At 40.6% G+C, this 24,922-nt stretch overlaps 1 protein-coding gene across 1 annotated transcript in view; it reads right to left on the reverse strand.

Moving 5' to 3' along the window:
• The window catches only part of LOC133638780 (muscle, skeletal receptor tyrosine protein kinase-like), a 91,018-nt gene that overhangs the window by 60,370 nt on the left and 5,726 nt on the right, over positions 1 to 24,922 (reverse strand). Inside the window, exons 2-6 of the mRNA XM_062031721.1 lie at positions 10,937 to 11,063; positions 9,781 to 9,932; positions 9,532 to 9,659; positions 9,300 to 9,441; positions 8,312 to 8,436 (exon numbers count right to left, since the gene is read on the reverse strand). Coding sequence (XP_061887705.1) covers positions 8,312 to 8,436; positions 9,300 to 9,441; positions 9,532 to 9,659; positions 9,781 to 9,932; positions 10,937 to 11,063 — 674 coding nt within the window. The remainder of the gene's footprint in view (positions 1 to 8,311; positions 8,437 to 9,299; positions 9,442 to 9,531; positions 9,660 to 9,780; positions 9,933 to 10,936; positions 11,064 to 24,922) is intronic.

Consider the following 24,922-nt stretch of genomic DNA (forward strand, 5'->3'; position numbering starts at 1 on the left):
GACACATTAAGCAAAAGTGAGCTTCCATTTGGAAGCAGTATGACATTTTAATGTATATATACTATGAAACATTTCATGGAACGTGCATTTTCTTGCAAATGGATCATGGATCAACATTTTTCTACTCTTTAATTGTGTGTAAAGATGGCATGGAAAATATTTTTCTATCATTACAAGTATGGTGCTGATAAAACACAAAGTGCATGAGTGTAACAGGTAGTATGGTAATGTGTGATAGTCGCGCCATACCCATGTACTAACAGGTACTCTAATTTAACGTCTCTAAAAATATTATATCATTCCTGGATGAAATTTTAACAATAAAAGTGCATTTGTGTACAGATATTGGGGTCCTTTTTTAAGTTGATTTAAAGTATGTAATCAAGTAATAATAACCTGTGATTAATGATGACTTATTAAATTCAAAAGTAATAGTTAAAAAGTAATAGTTAGACAGTATTATTTAAAAATAATGTATATATACTGTGAAACATTCTTGGAATTTGCATTTTCTTACACATGGATCATGGATCAACATTTTTCTGCTTTTTAATTGGGTGTAAAGATGGCATGGAAAATATTTTTCTATCATTACAAGTATGACGCTGACAAAACACAAAGTGCATGAGTGTAACAGGTAGTATGGTAATGTGTGGTAGTCGCGCCATACCTATGTACTAAACATGTACTCATAGGTACTCTAATTTAATGTCTCTAAAAATATTATATCATCACTGTATGAATTTTTAACAATAAAAGTGCATTTTTGTACAGGTCCTTTTTTAAGTTGATTTAAAGTATGTAAACAAGTAATAATAACCTGTGATTAATGATGAGTCATCTAAATTCAAAAGTAGTAGTTAGAAATTAATAGTTTGACAGTATTATTTAAAAATGATGTATATATACTGTGAAACGTTTCTTGGAACTTGCATTTTCTTGCACATGGATCATGGAACAACATTTTTCTGCTTTTTAATTGTGTGTAAAGATGGCATGGAAAATATTTGTATATCATTACAAGTATGACGCTGATAAAACACAAAGTGCATGAGTGCAACAGGTAGTATGGTAATGCCTATGTACTAAACATGTACTAATAGGTAATATAATTTAATGTCTCTAAAATATTATATCATTCCTGTATGAAATGTTGACAATAAAAGTGCATTTGTGTACAGATATTGGGGTCCTTTTTTAAGTTGATTTAAAGTATGTAAACAAGTAATAATAACCTGTGATTAATGATGGCTAATCTAAATTCAAAAGTAGTAGTTAAAAAGTAATCATTAGACAGTATTATTTAAAAATAATGTATATATACTATGAAACATTTCTTGGAACTTGCATTTTCTTGCACATGGATCATGGATCAACATTTTTCTGCTTTTTAATTGGGTGTAAAGATGGCATGGAAAATATTTTTCTATCACTACAAGTATGACGCTGACAAAACACAAAGTGCATGAGTGTAACAGGTAGTATGGTAATGTGTGGTAATCGCGCCATACCTATGTACTAAACATGTACTAATAGGTACTCTAATTTAATGTCTCTAAAAATATTATATCATCACTGTCTGAATTTTTAACAATAAAAGTGCATTTTTGTACAGGTCCTTTTTTAAGTTGATTTAAAGTATGTAAACAAGTAATAATAACCTGTGATTAATGATGGCTAATGTAAATTCAAAAGTAGTAGTTAAAAAGTAATCATTAGACAGTATTATTTAAAAAATAATGTATATATACTATGAAACATTGCTTGGAACTTGCATTTTCTTGCACATGGATCATGGATCAACATTTTTCTGCTTTTTAATTGGGTGTAAAGATGGCATGGAAAATATTTTTCTATCATTACAAGTATGATGCTGATAAAACACAAAGTGCATGAGTGTAACAGGTAGTATGGTAATACCTATGTACTAAACATGTACTAATAGGTACTCTAATTTAATGTCTCTAAAAATATTATATCATTCCTGGATGAAATTTTAACAATAAAAGTGCATTTGTGTACAGATATTGGGGTCCTTTTTTAAGTTGATTTAAAGTATGTAAACGAGCAATAATAACCTGTGATTAATGAAGACTTATTAAATTCAAAAGTAATAGTTAAAAAGTATTAGTTCGACAGTATTATTTAAAAATAATGTATATATACTGTGAAACATTCTTGGAACTTGCATTTTCTTGCAAATGGATCATGGATAAACATTGTTCTACTCTTTAATTGGGTGTAAAGATGGCATGGAAAATATGTTTCTATCATTACAAGTATGACGCTGATAAAACGCAAAGTGCATGAGTGTAACAGGTAGTATGGTAATGTTTGGTATTGGCGCCATACCTATGTACTAAATATGTAATTTAATGTCTCTAAAAATATTATATCATCACTGTATGAATTTTTAACAATAAAAGTGCATTTTTGTACATGTCCTTTTTTAAGTTGATTTAAAGTATGTAAACAAGTAATAATAACCTGTGATTAATGATGAGTCATCTAAATTCAAAAGTAGTAGTTAAAAATTAATAGTTTGACAGTATTATTTAAAAATGATGTATATATACTATGAAACGTTTCTTGGAACTTGCATTTTCTTGCAAATGGATCATGGAACAACATTTTTCTGCTTTTTAATTGGGTGTAAAGATGGCATGGAAAATATTTTTCTATCATTACAAGTATGATGCTGATAAAACACAAAGTGCATGAGTGTAACAGGTAGTATGGTATTACCTATGTACTAAACATGTACTAATAGGTAATATAATTTAATGTCTCTAAAATATTATATCATTCCTGTATGAAATGTTGACAATAAAAGTGCATTTGTGTACAGATATCGGGGTCCTTTTTTAAGTTGATTTAAAGTATGTAAACAAGTAATAATAACCAGTGATTAATGATGACTAATCTAAATTCAAAAGTAGTAGTTAAAAAGTAATCATTAGACAGTATTATTTAAAAATAATGTATATATACTATGAAATATTTCTTGGAACTTGCATTTTCTTGCACATGGATCATGGATCAACATTTTTCTACTCTTTAATTGGGTGTAAAGATGGCATGGAAAATTTGTTTCTATCATTACAAGTATGACGCTGACAAAACACAAAGTGCATGAGTGTAACAGGTAGTATGGTAATGTGTGATAGTCGCGCCATACCCATGTACTAAACATGTACTCTAATTTAATGTCTCTAAAAATATTATATCATTCCTGGATTAAATTTTAACAATAAAAGTGCATTTGTGTACAGATATTGGGGTCCTTTTTAAGTTGATTTAAAGTATGTAAACAAGTAATAATAACCTGTGATTAATGATGATTCATGTAAATTCAAAAGTAGTAGTTAAAAAGTAATCGTTTGACAGTATTATTTTAAAAATATTGTATATGTATTATGAAACATTTCTTGGAATTTGCATTTTCTTGCACATGGATCATGGATCAACATTTTTCTACTGTAAAGATGGCATGGAAAATATGTTTCTATCGTTACAAGTATGACGCTGATAAAACGCAAAGTGCATGAGTGTAACAGGTAGCATGGTGATGCGTGGTAATCGTGCCATACCTATGTACTAAACATCTCATTTAATGTCTCTCAACACGGTCTGTTAAATTATCTGCAGCCTTGTTGATTTAAATGAAACCAACAGACTGCCAGGAAACATTTTAATCACCACACACACACGTACACACACACACACACACACACACACACACACACACACACACGTACACACACACACACATGCACATTATATTTACAAGCATTGCAGGCATGTAATCATTTTTTTACAAGCACCCGTGCCTATTAAGAACCCAGACATTACGATGTCTACGTCTGCCCGCAGTACCACACATACGTCTGTTGGCTTGCCCGTCCAATCACTTTTGAGTCACATGTTAAAAAGAAACCAAGCTTGATTTATATAAAAGTTAAAAGGAAAGAATGACTAATTTCATTAAATTACATACTCACTAGAGTTCCTCAAAGCCTCTTGAAATGTGTTCCGTGGGTGATATAGGAGCCAATAACCATCACTAAATCAAAAACTTGTCAAGTATTTAGGGCCATCCATCCATCCATTCTGTAACATTAAAAGTCTTGAATAGGTGTTATAATGAAGGCAACACATGATGTAAGTGTCAATATATATTAGCCTACTATCAAAATGACTATGTGTCGCAGGCTGAAGCAAATCTTCATTGACAGAAAGAGCACCGTCCCACGTCATCTCCAGCGTCGTCGCCACCGCGACCTCCAGCTGGCCTGCCGCGCAAGCGGCCATCAGGCGCCCGCACACGACTCCTTCAGTGGCGAGTTCATGGACGCCTTTTGCGCCAGCAGCAGCGACGCCCGGGACTTGGGTGTAGAACTCACATGCTGCTGAGGTTCTGGCGCCACTCGCCTTCCCGGCGGCCATTCCGTGGTCGCCCGCCTCGCCTGCTGCAGCGGCGTTCCACTCGCCGTGGCCACTTGACTCGTCCCCAGTGGATCTGGGTAAACCCACCACCCAAGTCCTCCCTCCGCCCTCCCATGACTTTTGAACTTGCTCTTAGTTTTTTTTTTTCAAAGGGACATCTGGGATCTGTCCTTAATGGGGGTTCCTGTTATGATCCGTTGCCCGGATCATATTTTGTTCTGTTAGTTTGACTTCCTCAGTTCTGTTTTCAGCACCCCTGGGTTTGTGTTTTGGTTTCCATGGGCGCTGACTGGTTTCACCTGCCTCTGATTACCGTCCGGGACGCTCACCTGCTGCCGGGCACTAATCAGAGAGCTACTTATTCCCGTTTCTCGCCACGCTCTGTCTGGCTTCCTTGTTTGCAGTTACAATTGAATGATTTCTGGTTTTCTATGCTTTGATTCCTGTGCTAAGTTTCGCCTTAGCCCCCCTTGTGATCAGCACGCGTCTCTTTTGTTTGTTTCCTGTATGTTTGTATTCCACTGAATGATTTATGGACATTAAATTATATCCTTACCTGCACACTTCGTCCGGAGTTCCGTCTGCATCCCGGGAGAACGACCCACGCAGTAAAATGCGACCCAGACGTGACACATTAAATGATTATTTGCAAAAAAAAATTAAGTTTCTCAGTAGGAACATTAAAAAATATCTTGTCTTTGCAGTCTATTCAGTTGAATATAAGTTGAAAAGGATTTGCAAATCATTGTATTCTCTTTTTATTTACCATTTACACAACGTGCCAGCTTCACTGGTTTTGGGTTTTGTAGATTAAAATACTTATATTTAACTAAATTAATCAAAATAAATCCACAAAGCTGCCACAAATGATTGGAGGATGCGGGAAGAACTGTGGACACTCTTGTGATTTGGATAGCATCGGACTGTCTGCCTCGCAGGATTTTTGAGGGCCAGCCATAGACAATTTAGAGTGAAAAGCAAATTTTATTTTCACTCGCATACAAAACATCCTAACTTGGATTGTTTCCCTGGCTTCGAGACTCTCCCGAAGGACAGTGCAGCGAAGACACAACAAACTCCCTTCTTGTCTCTCATGGACGCACACCTGCTGTTGTTGACTTTGGACTAGCGACTGCACAAGATCAAGGCCGCGGAACAGAGACACACTGCAGGCTTACACACAAACATGCATCCAAAAAAATATACGCCACACATGCACCTCCCCGCCCACCTCCCCCAACCCAACGCCCTCGACGCAAATCCCACAGGGGTGATGAAAGGATGGTCAGCGCCTGAGAGCTGCGGCCTACCATCACGACCCCGCACTCCCTTCCCTCTGTTGCTAGATATCTCGAGATGGACGTTGTAATATGTATATGTGCTTTGCCATGGAGGTTTTTTTCCCACTCCAGACTGGGCCCCCTTAGGAGCCCAGTCTAGATTGTATTTTTTTACTCACCCTTCCCCAGCGTTTTACCTTTTTCCCCATCTTCTGGCGACCCATCAGCGTTCCTGTTTTGTAACCCTGTACACTGTTTCTTTGTCTAATCTTCAACGGGTTTGTGCTGAAAACAAAGTTTTGTTGTACTTGTGCAATGACAATAAAGACCTATCTATCTATCTATCTATCTATCTAACAACCGTGTCATAAATCAAACTCAAATTGGTAATAGTTCGACAGCGCCATCCAAAATGTCTTGTTGCGTTGCATGTGTTTATAAAGCAGTTTATGATTTATGAACGGACCATCCCAGTGACGTTAGACTGTAATCACACTGCAACTCGACCCGATTCCTCCATAAATCATCTCAGCATCCTAGCTGTCTGACTCACTTAATGTGATGTCGTCATTTTGTATATCGATAAATCTAAAACAGCTATGTGCTCACCAGCATGTTGTATTGCAATGCAAGCTATATTTTGTTATCACTCTCTTCTGCTGTGACTGTAACGGATGCCAGCTGGTTCAGTTGTGTGACAGCACCTCACTCCCTGACGCCAGAAGGGTCGCACTGAACAACAAACCCCAAAACCAGTGTAGTTGTCACATTGTGTAAATGGTAAATAGGGTAAATAAGGTGAATATAAACAGAATACAATGATTTCCAAATCCTTTTCAACCTATATTCAATTGAATAGACTGCAAAGACAAGATATTTAACGTTCAAACTGGAAAACTTTGTTATTTTTTTGCAAACATTAGCTAATTTGGAATGTGATGCCTGCAACATGTTTCAAAAAAGCTGGCACAGTTGGCCAAAAAGACTGAGAAAGTCGAGGAATGCTCATCAAACACTTATTTGGAACATCCCACTGGTGAACAGGCTAATTGGGAACAGGTGGGTGCCATGATTGGGTATAAAAGCAGCTCCCATGACATGCTCAGTCATTCACAAACAAGGACGGGGCGAGGGTCACCACTTTGTCAACAAATGCCTGAGCAAATTGTTGAACAGTTTAAGAACAACATTTCTCAACCAGCAATTGCAAGGAATTGAGGGATTTCACCATCTACGCTCCGTAATATCATCAAAAGGTTCAGAGAATCTGGAGAAATCACTGCACGTAAGCGGCAATGCCCGTGACCTTCCATCCCTCAGGCGGTACTGCATCAAAAAGCCACATCGGTGTGTAAAGGATATCACCACATGGGCTCAGGAACACTTCCGAAAACCACTGTCAGTAACTACAGTTGGTCGCTACATCTGTAAGTGCAAGTTAAAACTCTACTATGCAAAGCCAAAGCCATTCATCAACAACACCCAGAGACGCCGCCGGCTTCGCTGGGCCTGAGCCCATCCAAGATGGACTGATGCAAAGTGGAAAAGTGTTCTGTGGTCTGACGAGTCCACATTTCAAATTGATTTTGGAAACTGTGGACGTCGTGTCCTCCGGACCAAAGAGGAAAAGAACCATCCGGACTGTTCTAGGCGCAAAGTGTAAAAGGCAGCATCTGTGATGGTATGGGGGTGTATTAGTGCCCAAGACATGGGTAACTTACACATCTGTGAAGGCACCATTAATGCTGAAAGGTACATACAGCTTTTGGAGCAACATATGTTGCCATCCAAGCAACGTTACCATGGACGCCCCTGCTTATTTTAGCAAGACAATGCCAAGCCACGTGTTACACATCAACGTGGCTTCATAGTAAAAGAGTGCGGGTACTAGACTGGCCTGCCTGTAGTCCAGACCTGTCTCCCATTGAAAATGTGTGAAGCCTAAAATAGCACAACGGAGACCCCCGGACTGTTGAACAACTTAAGCTGTACATCAAGCAAGAATGGGAAATAATTCCACCTGAAAATGTGTCTCCTCAGTTCCCAAATATTTACTGAGTGTTGTTAAAAGGAAAGGCCATGTAACACAGTGGTAAAAATGCCCCTGTGACAACTTTTTAGTTAAGTTAATGATTTTCTGCAACAACAAAAAATGAAGTTTCTCAGTGTGAACATGAAATATCTTGTCTTTGCAGTCTATTCAATTGAATATAAGTTGAAAAGGATTTGCAAATCATTGTATTCTGTTTTTTATTTACCATTTACACAACGTGACAACTTCACTGCTTTTTAGTTTTGCATGTCAGGAGTGCTCCACCGCACGTGCGCTTCATTGTAGCTTTTCCATGACTTGATATATAGACTTGCATGAAAAGTTAAACGCCTGCAGAAACGGAACTGCCAGCTTCGTTCCAATACTTACAATAAAATGGTCGTTAACAAGTTTGACGTTCATAAATTTAGGATTACATTTCAAAAAAGAAAAAGCTGTGACCAACATGGGCCCATATGCAGAACTTAGAAATCTGTTCCAAACCAGCTGACATTTTCAAACATTGGTCTAAATTCCCATCCGGGACACTCACAGTGTTTCCATTCTCCAACCAGGTGACGGTGGGGATGGGATTTCCCGTGGCATTACACTCCAGAGATATTTGGCTGCCATACTCTACTCTCTTCTCCTTGGGAACTCTGAGGATCCGGGCTGGAGCTGCACATGTCACAGACCACACACAGACACGTAAAGACACATCAAGATACTTAAAGACACGTAAAGACACGTAAAGACACGTAAAGACACGTAAAAACACTTAAAGTGTATGCACTTATTTATTGACTATATGGAAAGCATTAAGAGACACAGGCTGCACTCCCTTATTTTGGCATCCTGTAAACTTGGCTGCTATAGTGAAAGAATAAACAACCTTGCCTTCCATGTCAGCCACACAAGTGTTGTTCTGTTATTTGCTGCTAATTAAAGCTTCGCTCAGGGTGGAGCTGGGATGGGAACCAAACAAATGTGCCAGTGACAGAATTATAAGCTGCTCAGCCCGAACATCTGCAACAAATATGTCAGTCAACCAGCTACGCGGATCTGTTTGAGGGGTAGTCATTTAAAGGCTTACAGAAATGCGATTTTCTTATTTAAACGGGGATAGCAGGTCCATTCTATGTGTCATACTTGATCATTTCGCGATATTGCCATATTTTTGCTGAAAGGATTTAGTAGAGAACATGGACGATAAAGTTTGCAACTTTTGGTCGCTGATAAAAAAAGCCTTGCCTGTACCGGAAGTAGCGTGACGTCACAGGTTGAAAGGCTCCTCACATCTGTACGTTGTTTACAATCATGGCCACCAGCAGCGAGAGCGTTTCGGACCGAGAAAGCGATGATTTCCCCATTAATTTGTTTTGCTGTAAAATGTTTCAGTACATACAGTATGTATGCACACTTCAAAGTTTAGACAAACTTTCTAATGTCAACATGTTGGCTGGTACTGACAGAATACTCACTGTGGTCATCTACCAAGCATGGATTTCTAGTCTATGTATCGCCAAGGAAACCATACTTACCCTGTACTTCAATGGTGACGGGCTTAGAAAAGGCCAAGCCAAAGCTATTTCTGGCCACGCAGCGATACTGGCCTGCATCTTCCTTCTGAATGTTGTTGATCTTCAACGCGCCATAGTCAAGAATGTTGACGCGCTCACTGACCTGCAAGATGTTTGACACTTTCTTAGAATTCCTTTCATCCCTACGTCCTGGACAAAAACCCTGACAGGGGTTATGAATATTCATCTTTACCTTAATGAGCTCATCATCTTTGAGCCAAGTGACATCTGGTTTAGGGTTTCCAAGAGTAACACACGGCAACACGGCTTTGGACTCCACCAGAAGAGTTACATTCGTCGGATGCCGCTTGATCTGTGGCTCTGGTAAAGGGAAGGACTAGAGTTAAGACCACCGGGATTTGGGTGTTTGCTTAAGTGCTACTGAGCATGTATCAGCTGAGTCTTTCATCATGACAGTTAGTTTGATACCAAGCAGTCGTACTCATTTTTAGCTGCAGTGCTCCACAGCTCTGGGCTGGCTCTCCAATGCCGTTACTGGCCAGACAGCAGTACTCCCCATTGTCCGTCTCTCTGACGTGGGGGATGATTAGCATCTGTCCCTGCTCCTTGGTAACGTAACGAGGGTCGTAGTACCTAGTGAGACAGAAAGACAATTAGAAGCTAACAACGCCTCACTACTACAATTTCAGCAATCTCTCAGTGAGCCTGGTTACATGCACATTTCCAAACGTTTTTGGTACCCTGCTGTTCAGTTTCCCTCGGGAAAAAGGTTTGCACTGCACATGTAAACGCCTGAAATCAACCGTTCCGGTCCCCAACCTATGTGCGGATGAACCGTTTTGGACTGCTGGGGCCGTTTATTCGTGCATGTATACACCCGAGACCTATTTACTCTGACGTCGGACGGAACGAGGAGACCACGGTCTGCCTTAGCATTCTGAAAGAACTTAACGTTATCAGCCCCGGCATATGAGGGGTTGCCTCGCCGCAGATATTTTGTTTGTCTTAGCCCACTAACAGCCAAGGACTTCAAGGACCTCAACGAAGATAAGACGACAGCACGCAGATGAAGCAGAGACAAGGCAATCACAAGGCCCCCAGCACATTCCACATACTGGAAGCTGCTTTGCAGGAAAAGTGTGGCCACTCCTTTTAGAGGCGGCCTCAGTGATGTAACCAGGGACCTCCCAAATAAATAGAGGAGCACGTGGGCTGGACTTTATAGAGCGTAGGTTGATTCTGTAACTAGAGTACAGCCCTATACGTCTCTCCTCATGAGCTAAATTGAACTCTGTCTCTGCATGATTCCTTGCTTCTTGTCTGTTTAACAGATGTCATCAGTGTTTGAACCTGACAATAAATTATCTTTATCTCATAACAAAAAAATAAAGGGTTGAAGATGTTCATCATAATTATTGTTCTGTGTACTTTGTGAACACTTGTAGTTTGAACAGTCTCTTAAACTGAATCATGTTGGTGCTTTGTTGGATTTCTTTGCTTAATCCATTCCATCATTTAATTCCACATACTGATATGCTGAAGGTTTTAAGTGTTGTACGAGCATAAGCGGATAACAGCCCTCAGGCCGCACTTTGGCCAGGCCTGATGTAGAGGCTTTAGACTGGAGGATGACTTACATGATTGGTTGGTTATTCTTGGTCCATGTGACGTCTGCAGAGGGTTGGGATTCTACCTCACAGATGAAGGTTGCGTTGTGATCCAGTAGTACGTCCACTGTCTCCAATAATGTAATAATACGAGGTGCTAGAAAGGAAACATTTAAAAGGAGTTAAAAAAAATGTTTTTAACTTCTCCAACACAGTAACACTATCACCAGGATGGATGTTTTCCACAAGTAACACCAAAGGCAATTTATTTAGATACCATGTATCCATTCCGTGTTGCGATTGATCTAAAAACAAGATTTTGTAATTTTCTAGTAATAATTAGGTGAGAGAGAAATTATAGCACATCTTTACATACAGGAGCGTCTAAAAAAATGTGAATAACTTCCATCCATCCATCCATCCATCCATCCATCCATTTTCTACCGCTTATCCCTTTCAGGGTTGTGGGGGGTGCTGGAGCCTATCTCAGCTACAAGCTATGAAAGTTAATTTATTTGAGAAGTTAAACCCTAAACCTAACCCTAACCCCTAATCCTAACCCTATCCCCTAACCCTAACCCTTAACCCTAACCCTAACCCTAACCCCTAACCCCTAACCCGAACCCCTAACCCTAATCCTAACCCTAACCCTAACCCCTAACCCTAACCCTAACCCCTAACCCTAACCCTAACCCCTAACCCCTTACCCTAATCCTAACCCTAACCCCTAACCCTAACCCTAACCCCTAACCCTAATCCTAACCCTAACCCTAACCCCTAACCCTAACCCTAACCCTAACCCTAGCCCTAGCCCTAACCAACTCTCTTTCTTTATGCCTAACCCTAACCAACTCTTTTCCTTTATGCCTAACCCTAACCCTAACTCTAAACCTAACCCTAACTCTAATCCTAACCCTAACCCTAACCCCAACCCCAACCCTAACCCTAACCCTAACCCTAACCCTAACCAACCCTAGCCCTAACCCTAACCCTAACCCTAACCCTAGACCTAACCAACTCTTTCTTTATGCCTAACCCTAACCAACTCTTTTCCTTTATGCCTAACCCTAACCCTAACTCTAAACCTAACCCTAACTCTAATCCTAACCCTAACCCTAACCCTAACCCCAACCCCAACCCTAACCCTAGCCCTAACCCTAGCCCCTAACCCTAACCCTAACCCTAACCACAAACCTAACCCTAACCCTAACCCTAACCCCTAACCTTAATCCTAACCCTAACCCCTAACCCCTAACCCTAATCCTAATCCTAACCCTAACCCTAACCCTAACCCTAACCCCTAACCCTAACCCTAACCCTAACCCCTAACCCTAACCCTAACCCCTAACCCCTAACCCTAACCCTTAACCCTAACCCCTAACCCTAACCCTAACCCTAACCCTAACCCTAACCCTAACCCCTAACCCTAATCCTAAACCTAACCCCTAACCCCTAACCCTAACCCTAACCCCTAACCCTAACCCCAACCCTAAATTTAAAAACATATTTTTTAAAGAACGCTTAATTTCTTAATATTTGTTATGTTTATATAAACAAGGCTTGTCTATAAAAGCCTAATTGAAAAAATTGTATCTGACAAGTTTATGGACAAACCTTGTTTATACAAATGTATTATTCGGAGGCCAAATGAACCTTTTCACTATATTTAATGATCATAGCTTACGGATCATTAAAAACAGGGCAGTTATATATTTTTTTAAATGTAAACAATTGTCAAAATGTTTACTATTCTTCCAAAGTTAAAGATACTTTTAAAAGAAATACGCCTTCCATTGGAAGTGAAAAAAACAGATCTCTTATGCGACTTTTTCCACCTCAACAAAAGGCTAAACCACTCTGATAAACAAATAAACACGGTGAAGATCTTGCGGATCACAAAGAAGACTTGACTAAATAGAAAAAGGAAAATTTGTTCAAAGGTTTTGTATATCAACCTGCTGAAGGATCATTACTTTTGCAAGCAGAGAGCTACACTTTTGTCACGTCCCACATCTGCCACATCCAATTTCCAAGAAGTCCCAACAAGCCCCATGTAGACACCCCCCCCCCCCCCCCCCCAACAATACACTACTAGTAAAAGATTCTTGTGTTCAGACAAATACATTTTAGAGATTAGGAGATGTGGGAAGCCAAAAGACAGACCACTTTTTTAAAGACCTACTGAAAGCCACTACTAGCGACCACGCAGTCTGATAGTTTATATATCAATGATGAAATCTTCACATTGCAACACATGCCAATACGGCCGGGTTAACTTATAAAGGGACATTTTAAATTTCCAGCTAAACTTCCGGCTGAAAACGTCTATGTATGATGACGTATGCGCGTGACGTCAATGGTTGAACCGGAAGTATTGGGACACATTGAATCCGATACAAAAAAGCTCTGTTTTCATCTCAAAATTCCACAGTATTCTGGACATCTGTGTTGGTGAATCTTTTGCAATTTGTTTAATGAACAATGGAGACTGCAAAGAAGAAAGTTGTAGGTGGGATCGGTGTATTAGCGGCTGGCTGCAGCAACACAACCAGGAGGACTTTGACTTGGATAGCAGACGCGCTATCCGGCGCTAGCCGCCGACCGCATCGATGATCGGGTGAAGTCCTTCGTCGCGCCGTCGATCGCCGGAACGCAGGTGAGCACGGGTGTTGATGAGCAGATGAGAGCTGGCTGGCGTAGGTGGATAGCTAATGTTTTTTGCATAGCTTTGTGAGGTCCGGTTGCTAAGTTAGCTTCAATGGCGTCGTTAGCAACAGCATTGTTAACCTTCGCCAGGATGGAAAGCATTAACCGTGTAGTTTCATGTCCATGGTTTAATAGTATTGTTGATCTTCTCTCTATCCTTCCAGTCAGGGGTTTATTTATTTTGTTTCTATCTGCAGTTAAGCCCGATGCTATCACGTTAGCTCCGTAGCTAAAGTGCTTCGCCGATGTATTGTCGTGGAGATAAAAGTCACTGTGAATGTCCATTTTGCGTTCTCGACTCTCATTTTCAAGAGGATATAGTATCCGAGGTGGTTTGAAATACAAATCCGTGATCCACAATAGAAAAAGGAGAGAGTGTGGAATCCAATGAAACCAGCTTGTACCTAAGTTACGGTCAGAGCGAAAAAAGATACGTCCTGCACTGCACTCTAGTCCTTCACTCTCACGTTCCTCATCCACGAATCATTCATCCTGGCTCAAATTAATGGGGTAATCGTCGCTTTCTCGGTCCGAATCGCTCTCGTTGCTGGTGTAAACAATGGGGAAATGTGAGGAGCTTTTCAACCTGCGACGTCACGCTACTTCCGGTACAGGCAAGGCTTTTTTTTATCAGCGAACAAAAGTTGCGAACTTTATCGTCGATGTTCTCTACTAAATCCTTTAAGCAAAAATACGGCAATATCACGAAATGATCAAGTATGACACATAGAATGGATCTGCTATCCCCGTTTAAATAAAAACAATTCATTTCAGTAGGCCTTTAAGACATGTTACACCAGGAGAAAATGTGTCGTAAAATGCGATATGAACTGTATCTAACTCACAGAGATCTACAGTATTTGCCTGCAAACAAGAATATTTGCAGAAAACAGGATGAACGCATTTGATCTATCCTCCAACACATACGCTGTACAGTATCAACAGATACTCAACTCGCCTCCCTCTCACGACGGGAGGCGGTGTGTGGGTGTGGCTGGGTTTAATGTCGGACGATTTATAGTCGAATCAGACTTCTCCGAATCGAGTCGTCGAATCTCTGACTATCCTTAAACAGCCTCTTTATGTATGCGTAATGAAGTTAGAATTGCATTTTCTTAATATTTCGGAATGTTTTTATTTTGTTATTGAAGTATTTTTTTTGTGTGAATTTTATCTCAAAAGAGTTCTTTATTTTTGTTGATTGACTGTTATTTTCTTTTACTCCTTCCAAAAAAAACCCCCATCTCTTTCGTTTTTTTTTACAAACCCCGTTTCCATATGAGTTGGGAAATAATGTTAGATGTAAATATAAACGGAATACAATGATTTGCAAATCCTTTTCAAGCCATATTCAGTTGAATATGCTACAAAGACAACATATTTCATGTTCAAACTGATAAACATTTTTTTTTTTTTGCAAATAATCATTAACTTTAGAATTTGATGGCAGCAACACGTGACAAAGAAGTTGGGAAAGGTGGCAAAAAAGACTGATAAAGTTGAGGAATGCTCATCAAACACTTATTTGGAACATCCCACAGGTGTGCACGCTAATTGGGAACAGGTGGGTGCCATGATTGGGTATAAAAGTAGATTCCATGAAATGCTCAGTCATTCACAAACAAGGACGGGGCGAGGGTCACCACTTTGTCAACAAATGCCTGAGCAAATTGTTGAACAGTTTAAGAAAAACATTTCTCAAGCAGCTATTGCAAGGAATTTAGGGATTTCACCATCTACGCTCCGTAATATCATCAAAGGGTTCAGAGAATGTGGAGAAATCACTGCACGTAAGCAGCTAAGCCCGTGACCTTCCATCCCTCAGGCTGTACTGCATCAACAAGCCACATTAGTGTGTAAAGGATATCACCACATGAGCTCAGGAACACTTCAAAAACCCACTATCAGTAACTACAGTTGGTCGCTACATCTGTAAGTGCAAGTTAAAACTCTCCTACGCGAGGCGAAAACAGTTTATCAACAACACCCAGAAACGCCGTCGGCTTCGCTGGGCCTGAGCTCATCTAAGATGGACTGATACAAAGTGGAAAAGTGTTCTGTGGTCTGACGAGTCCACATTTCAATTTTTTTTTGGAAACTGTGGACGTCGTGTCCTCCGGACCAAAGAGGAAAAGAACCATCCGGATTGTTCTAGGCGCAAAGTGTAAAAGGCAGCATGTGTGATGGTATGGGGGTGTATTAGTGCCCAAGACATGGGTAACTTACACATCTGTGTAATTAATGCTGAAAGGTACATACAGCTTTTGGAGCAACATATGTTGCCATCCAAGCAACGTTACCATGGACGCCCCTGCTTATTTCAGCAAGACAATGCCAAGCCACGTGTTACATCAACGTGGCTTCATAGTAAAAGAGTGCGGGTACTAGACTGGCCTGCCTGTAGTCCAGACCTGTCTCGCATTGAAAATGTGTGAAGCCTAAAATAGCAGAAGGGAGACCCCCGGACTGTTGAACAACTTAAGCTGTACATCAAGCAAGAATGGGAAAGAATTCCACCTGAGAAGCTTCAAAAATGTGTCTCCTCAGTTCCCAAACCTTTACTGAGTGTTGTTAAAAGGAAAGGCCATGTAACACAGTGGTGAACATGCCCTTTCCCAACTACTTTGGCACGTGTTGCAGCCATGAAATTCTAAGTTAATTATTATTTGCAAAAAAAAAATAAAGTTTATGAGTTTGAACATGAAATATGTTGTCTTTGTAGCATATTCAACTGAATATGGCTTGAAAAGGATTTGCAAATCATTGTATTCCGTTTATATTTACATCTAACACCATTTCCCAACTCATATGGAAACGGGGTTTGTACAATGTTGGCATGCAGACATTAGTGTATAGCTTGTCGTGCCATTGTAAAAGTACAACTACTAATATATATTTTAACATTGGAGAGTCACATAGCTGGATATACTAAAACAGGGGTCACCAACCTTTTTGAAACCAAAAGCTACTTCTTGGGTGCTAATTAATGCGAAGAGCTACCAGTTTGATACACACTTCAATAAATTGCCAGAAATAGCCAATTTGCTCAATTTACCTTTAACTCTATGTTATTATTATTAATAATTAATTATATTTATTTTTGTGGAAACACTGATCATCTTAATGATTTCTCACAATAAATACATATAGAAACAGATAAATTTCAATATGCAACACTTTATTTTTTATATTTTCTCTAAGTGCACATTTTTCAAATTGAACATTTTCAAATGATGACTTCTAAGACAGTCTTGGGAAATCACAATATCCCATTTTAACTAGCTAGCCACTAACCTTTTTTTAACAAATCATGAATTAATTTGCACCATGTTTGTACAAATAATAACTCATGTAAAATACAAAAGTCAACTCCAAAATGTTTAAATAAATCATGTCACACTTTGAACTGGACACCAAATCTGTTATCTGTTTCTTTGTCAGTTAGTGAAGACCAAGTCTTTCAAATATTTTCTTGGATTTTCAAATTCTGTTTGAGTTTTGTCTCTCTTAGAATTAAAAATGTCCAGCAAAGCGAGACCAGCTTGCTAGTAAATAAATAAAATGTAAAAAATAGAGGCAGCTCACTGGTAAGTGCTGCTATTTGAGCTATTTTCAGAACAGGCCAGCGGGCGACTCATCTGGGGCCGTACTTATCAAGCTTCTTAGAATTACTCCTAAGAAGTCTGCTAAGAGTTGACTTAAGAGTAAATAAATTCTTCGCTGAAAGCTGCACTTAAAAGTTAGTTATCAAGCGTCTTACTCACACTTTCAGCGAAGTGTAGGACTGAATCTTAAGTGTCACACTCAGAGCTGAATTACGACATTACTATGTGCCGTAAACGCAATTTTAGGTGACGTCATTTCTGTGTCCATAGAAATGACCAATCACGGAAGGGAATCCGTTGTCTAAGAATAAAGAAATATCTTGGAAATATTTAAGTGGACAATGGGAGTGTATATTTTGACAATAAACTACAAAATAATACAAAACAAACTAGTCCCCGCCGGCACTCACGCTACCGCTCCCTCTCTTCTCTCGCCCACACACTCACTGACGTCACTCACCTCACGGCCACACACATACGCTACTCTCATAACATTTTCTTTCCAATTCATTAATTAGGCAACTAATTTGAAACTGGTGTGGGTGGCTCTATATATACTAGCCCACTGCAGACACATGCAGAAATCAACAAGGAATCGAAAAGTATTAAATCTGTGACAAAAATAATATCCGCTCTGTCTAAACGATACCGTTTGATCAGCTGCTCGTCATCAAAAAAAACAAAACATTGTTCCGTTCCCTGAACGTTCGCGCACGTCTCTCTCGCCTCAGTGCCACCCCCTGCTGGCAACTCCTAACCACTTAAGACACCTCTGAAGGTCTCTTAAATATCGTGGAGAGTAGGAGTGATTCTTAGACTTAAGAACGTTGATAAAAAGCTTTTATTCTTAAGTTTGAGAGTAGGACTAAATTTCGCAAATTCTCAGGACTTAAGTGTAAAATGGCACTCTAAGAAGCTTGATAAGTACGGCCCCTGGTCCTTACGGGCTACCTGGTGCCCGCGGGCACCGCGTTGGTGACCCCTGTACTAAAACAACTTATTGAAAAATGTAAATAATGGTTATTTGTAGTTAATATTTCCATCATGTTAAACTTATTAATTTTGAATCGTTATCTGGCATGTCATTTTTACGTACTATATATAGATCCTTCTCTACTTTGTTGGTTTCTTTTCAGTTGTGGTAATTTGCACTTTATGCCTCCGGGATTGTCCCGTACCTTTTCTCACATTATTAGCAGTAATTGTGTTCCCATGTCTTTGATGTTGTCGTGCAGCACAAAGTAGACTTGTTGTTTTCGGCAGAAGAACAGATGTTAGCCATGAGTACTGCTCGCTCGTTTCTCACAAACATGCAAACGAGCAGCATCGTGTCAGGAAACACAAACTCAAAGCGGCAAGAAACTCAGCGCACATGTTTGCACGCACTCTTTTCAAATTAAACAGTCAATGAAGCCAACTCCGTTCAGAGAGAGAAAACATTCAAAACACGGCTAGTTTCTTTCTCTCGCAACAAAACTATGGCAAAGCGAGCCAGCGCTCACAATTATAAACGTCTTGCAAAGAAGCATCTTGACACTGACTTTTGCAGAACTTTCCAAATTGCAGACGTTTAAAGCACAACTCAGTAATATGTCCATATGTTAGAAGGAGTGCAAATGCAAAACAGAAGTCATGTTTTCTTGGTCAAAAAGTGCACAATATAACACTCATGTGCTAGGAATCAAAAAGACAGAAACACACCAACATCTGGTTTTAGTCTGCATTGGAACAATTACTGGCATTTATGCAGTCAGAAAGCAGGGTTTTTTTTTGTTTTTAAATGTTTATTTTATGTTGGATTTGGTTTAGATTGGTTTTCAGGTATGAATTCGGTGTTTATTTGTACAGTTTTATCAGTGGCGTTTCCCACCTAGGCCTTCAGTCATGTCCGACTTCAATGATGACCTCTCAAAATACCATCATTGATGTCCCCACATGACCTTTGCTGGAGAAATACTAGACAGAAACACATGCCCGCACTACTGTGCATTGAAACGCATCAACAGTGTACAAAACGGGCTATTTTGTGGCGCATTTAAAAATCAATAAACCCGCATCAGCAATTACAACATATCTTATGTGGTAGCGTTTCTGCGCAATATGGGCTCTTGGGTGATTGTGTAAACAGTATTGTGTGACTAAAATGTAAGTACACGTCGAATATAGCACGGTTATTAATGCGAAAATGGCTATAATGTGTTAGATGTAGCCTTAACCGAGTGTTTGTTTGCAACAATGTTTCTGCTTGACGATATCATTCGCCAGCTCAACTTTCGCCCTGGTAATACGTCTTGTTACACAGTAGTTACCCTATCCTACCACTAGAGGGCGACACAAATCACTGTCTAAAATTTAGACAGTGGGTGTCAAACTCGTTTTCATTGAGGGCCACATCGCAGTTATGATTTCCCTCAGAGGGCCGCTTTGAACAATGAGTAAAATATGAATATACCGTAATTTCCGGACTATAAGCCGCACCTGACTATAAGCCGCACCAGCTAAATTTAGGGGAAAATACAGATTGCTCCATATATAAGCCGCACCCGACTATAAGCCGCGGGGTTTTGATGTGTAATTACCGTAGTATATCAATCAATCAATCAATGTTTATTGATATAGCCCTAAATCACAAGTGTCTCAAAGGGCTGTACAAGCCACAACGACATCCTCGGTACAGAGCCCAAATACGGGCTGTTAATACTTCTTGTTACACAGTAGTTACCCTATCCTACCACTAGAGGGCGACACAGACCACGTTTAAATCACTGTCTAAATCAGGGGCGTCAAACTCGTTTTCATTGAGGGCCACATCGCAGTTATGGTTGCCCTCAGAGGGCCGCTTTGAACAATGAGTAAAATATGAATATACCGTAATTTCCGGACTATAAGCCGCACCTGACTATAAGCCGCACCAGCTAAATTTAGGGGAAAATACAGATTGCTCCATATATAAACCGCACCCAACTATAAGCCACACCTGACTATAAGCCGCACCAGCTAAATTTAGGGGAAAATACAGATTGCTCCATATATAAGCTGCACCCGACTATAAGCCGCACCGGACTATAAGCCGCACCAGCTAAATTTAGGGGAAAATACAGATTGCTCCATATATAAGCCGCACCCGACTATAAGCCGCACCGGACTATAAGCCGCACCAGCTAAATTTAGGGGAAAATACAGATTGATCCATATATAAGCCGCACCCGACTATAAGCCGCGGGGTTTTGATGTGTAATTACCATAGTATATCAATCAATCAATCAATGTTTATTGATATAGCCCTAAATCACAAGTGTCTCAAAGGGCTGTACAAGCCACAACGACATCCTCGGTACAGAGCCCACATACGGGCTGTTAATACTTCTTGTTACACAGTAGTTACCCTATCCTACCACTAGAGGGCGACACAAATCACTGTCTAAATCAGGGGTGTCAAACTCGTTTTCATTGAGGGCCACATCGCAGTTATGGTTGCCCTCAGAGGGCCGCTTTGAACAATGAGTAAAATATGAATATTCCGTAATTTCCGGACTATAAGCCGCACCTGACTATAAGCCGCACCAGCTAAATTTAGAGGAAAATACAGATTGCTCCATATATAAGCTGCACCCGACTATAAGCCGCAGGGTTTTGATGTGTAATTACCATAGTATATCAATCAATCAATCAATGTTTATTGATATAGCCCTAAATCACAAGTGTCTCAAAGGGCTGTACAAGCCACAACGACATCCTCGGTACAGAGCCCACATACGGGCTGTTAATACTTCTTGTTACACAGTAGTTACCCTATCTTACCACTAGAGGGCGACACAGACCACGTTTAAATCACTGTCTAAATCAGGGGCGTCAAACTCGTTTTAAATGAGGGCCACATCGCAGTTATGGTTGCCCTCAGAGGGCTGCTTTGAACAATGAGTAAAATATGAATATACCATAATTTACGGACTATAAGCCGCACCCGACTATAAGCCGCACAAGCTAAATTTAGGGGAAAATACAGATTGCTCCATATATAAGCCGCACCCGACTAAAAGCCGCACCTGACTATAAGACGCACCAGCTAAATTTAGGGGAAAATACAGATTGCTCCATATATAAGCCGCACCCGACTATAAGCCGCGGGGTTTTGATGTGTAATTACCGTAGTATATCAATCAATCAATCAATGTTTATTGATATAGCCCTAAATCACAAGTGTCTCAAAGGGCTGTACAAGCCACAACGACATCCTCGGTACAGAGCCCACATACGGGCTGTTAATACTTCTTGTTACACAGTAGTTACCCTATCCTACCACTAGAGGGCGACACAAATCACTGTCTAAATCAGGGGTGTCAAACTCGTTTTCATTGAGGGCCACATCGCAGTTATGGTTGCCCTCAGAGGGCCGTTTTGAACAATGAGTAAAATATGAATATACCGTAATTTCCGGACTATAAGCCGCACCTGACTATAAGCCGCACCAGCTAAATTTAGGGGAACATACAGATTGCTCCATATATAAGCTGCACCCGACTATAAGCCGCAGGGTTTTGATGTGTAATTACCGTAGTATATCAATCAATCAATCAATGTTTATTGATATAGCCCTAAATCACAAGTGTCTCAAAGGGCTGTACAAGCCACAACGACATCCTCGGTACAGAGCCCACATACGGGCTGTTAATACTTCTTGTTACACAGTAGTTACCCTATCCTACCACTAGAGGGGGACACAGACCACGTTTAAATCACTGTCTAAATCAGGGGCGTCAAACTCGTTTTCTTTGAGGGCCACATCGCAGTTATGGTTGCCCTCAGAGGGCCGCTTTGAACAATGAGTAAAATATGAATATACCGTAATTTCCGGACTATAAGCCGCACCTGACTATAAGCCGCACCAGCTAAATTTAGGGGAAAATACAGATTGCTCCATATATAAGCCGCACCCGACTATAAGCTGCACCCGACTATAAGCCGCACCAGCTAAATTTAGGGGGAAATACAGATTGCTCCATATATAAGCCGCACCCGACTATAAGCCGCGGGGTTTTGATGTGTAATTACCATAGTATATCAATCAATCAATCAATGTTTATTGATATAGCCCTAAATCACAAGTGTCTCAAAGGGCTGTACAAGCCACAACGACATCCTCGGTACAGAGCCCACATACGGGCTGTTAATACTTCTTGTTACACAGTAGTTACCCTATCCTACCACTAGAGGGCGACACAGACCACGTTTAAATCACTGTCTAAATCAGGGGCGTCAAACTCGTTTTCATTGAGGGCCACATCGCAGTTATGGTTGCCCTCAGAGGGCCGCTTTGAACAATGAGTAAAATATGAATATACCGTAATTTCCGGACTATAAGCCGCACCTGACTATAAGCCGCACCTGACTATAAGCCGCTCCAGCTAAATTTAGGGGAAAATACAGATTGCTCCATTTTTAAGCCGCACCCGACTATAAGCCGCACCTGACTATAAGCCGCACCAGCTAAATTTAGGGGAAAATACAGATTGCTCCATATATAAGCCGCACCCGACTATAAGCCGCAGGGTTTTGATGTGTAATTACCGTAGTATATCAATCAATCAATCAATGTTTATTGATATAGCCCTAAATCACAAGTGTCTCAAAGGGCTGTACAAGCCACAACGACATCCTCGGTACAGAGCCCACATACAGGCTGTTAATACTTCTTGTTACACAGTAGTTACCCTATCCTACCACTAGAGGGGGACACAGACCACGTTTAAATCACTGTCTAATTTAGGGGCGTCAAACTCGTTTTCATTGAGGGCCACGTCGCAGTTATGGTTGCCCTCAGAGGGCCGCTTTGAACAATGAGTAAAACATGAATATACCGTAATTTCCGGACTATAAGCCGCACCTGACTATAAGCCGCACCAGCTAAATTTAGGGGAAAATACAGATTGCTCCATATATAAGCCGCACCCGACTATAAGCCGCGGGGTTTTGATGTGTAATTACCGTAGTATATCAATCAATCAATCAATGTTTATTGATATAGCCCTAAATCACAAGTGTCTCAAAGGGCTGTACAAGCCACAACGACATCCTCGGTACAGAGCCCACATACGGGCTGTTAATACTTCTTGTTACACATTAGTTACCCTATCCTACCACTAGAGGGCGACACAAATCACTGTCTAAATCAGGGGCGTCAAACTCGTTTTCATTGAGGGCCACATCGCAGTTATGGTTGCCCTCAGAGGGCCGCTTTGAACAATGAGTAAAATATGAATATACCGTAATTTCCGGACTGTAAGCCGCATCAGCTAAATTTAGGGGGAAATACAGATTGCTCCATATATAAGCCGCACCCGACTATAAGCCGCGGGGTTTTGATGTGTAATTACCGTAGTATATCAATCAATCAATCAATGTTTATTGATATAGCCCTAAATCCCAAGTGTCTCAAAGGGCTGTACAAGCCACAACGACATCCTCGGTACAGAGCCCACATACGGGCTGTTAATACTTCTTGTTACACAGTAGTTACCCTATCCTACCACTAGAGGGCGACACAGACCACGTTTAAATCACTGTCTAAATCAGGGGCGTCAAACTCGTTTTCATTGAGGGCCACATCGCAGTTATGGTTGCCCTCAGAGGGCCGCTTTGAACAATGAGTAAAATATGAATATACCGTAATTTCCGGACTATAAGCCGCACCTGACTATAAGCCGCTCCAGCTAAATTTAGGGGAAAATACAGATTGCTCCATTTTTAAGCCGCACCCGACTATAAGCCGCACCTGACTATAAGCCGCACCAGCTAAATTTAGGGGAAAATACAGATTGCTCCATATATAAGCCGCACCCGACTATAAGCCGCAGGGTTTTGATGTGTAATTACCGTAGTATATCAATCAATCAATCAATGTTTATTGATATAGCCCTAAATCACAAGTGTCTCAAAGGGCTGTACAAGCCACAACGACATCCTCGGTACAGAGCCCACATACAGGCTGTTAATACTTCTTGTTACACAGTAGTTACCCTATCCTACCACTAGAGGGGGACACGGACCACGTTTAAATCACTGTCTAATTTAGGGGCGTCAAACTCGTTTTCATTGAGGGCCACATCGCAGTTATGGTTGCCCTCAGAGGGCCGCTTTGAACAATGAGTAAAACATGAATATACCGTAATTTCCGGACTATAAGCCGCACCTGACTATAAGCCGCACCAGCTAAATTTAGGGGAAAATACAGATTGCTCCATATATAAGCCGCACCCGACTATAAGCCGCGGGGTTTTGATGTGTAATTACCGTAGTATATCAATCAATCAATCAATGTTTATTGATATAGCCCTAAATCACAAGTGTCTCAAAGGGCTGTACAAGCCACAACGACATCCTCGGTACAGAGCCCACATACGGGCTGTTAATACTTCTTGTTACACATTAGTTACCCTATCCTACCACTAGAGGGCGACACAAATCACTGTCTAAATCAGGGGCGTCAAACTCGTTTTCATTGAGGGCCACATCGCAGTTATGGTTGCCCTCAGAGGGCCGCTTTGAACAATGAGTAAAATATGAATATACCGTAATTTCCGGACTATAAGCCGCACCTGACTATAAGCCGCATCAGCTAAATTTAGGGGGAAATACAGATTGCTCCATATATAAGCCGCACCCGACTATAAGCCGCGGGGTTTTGATGTGTAATTACCGTAGTATA

The sequence above is a fragment of the Entelurus aequoreus genome, linkage group LG21 (genome assembly GCF_033978785.1).
Source record: "Entelurus aequoreus isolate RoL-2023_Sb linkage group LG21, RoL_Eaeq_v1.1, whole genome shotgun sequence".
Lineage (NCBI taxonomy): Eukaryota > Metazoa > Chordata > Actinopteri > Syngnathiformes > Syngnathidae > Entelurus > Entelurus aequoreus.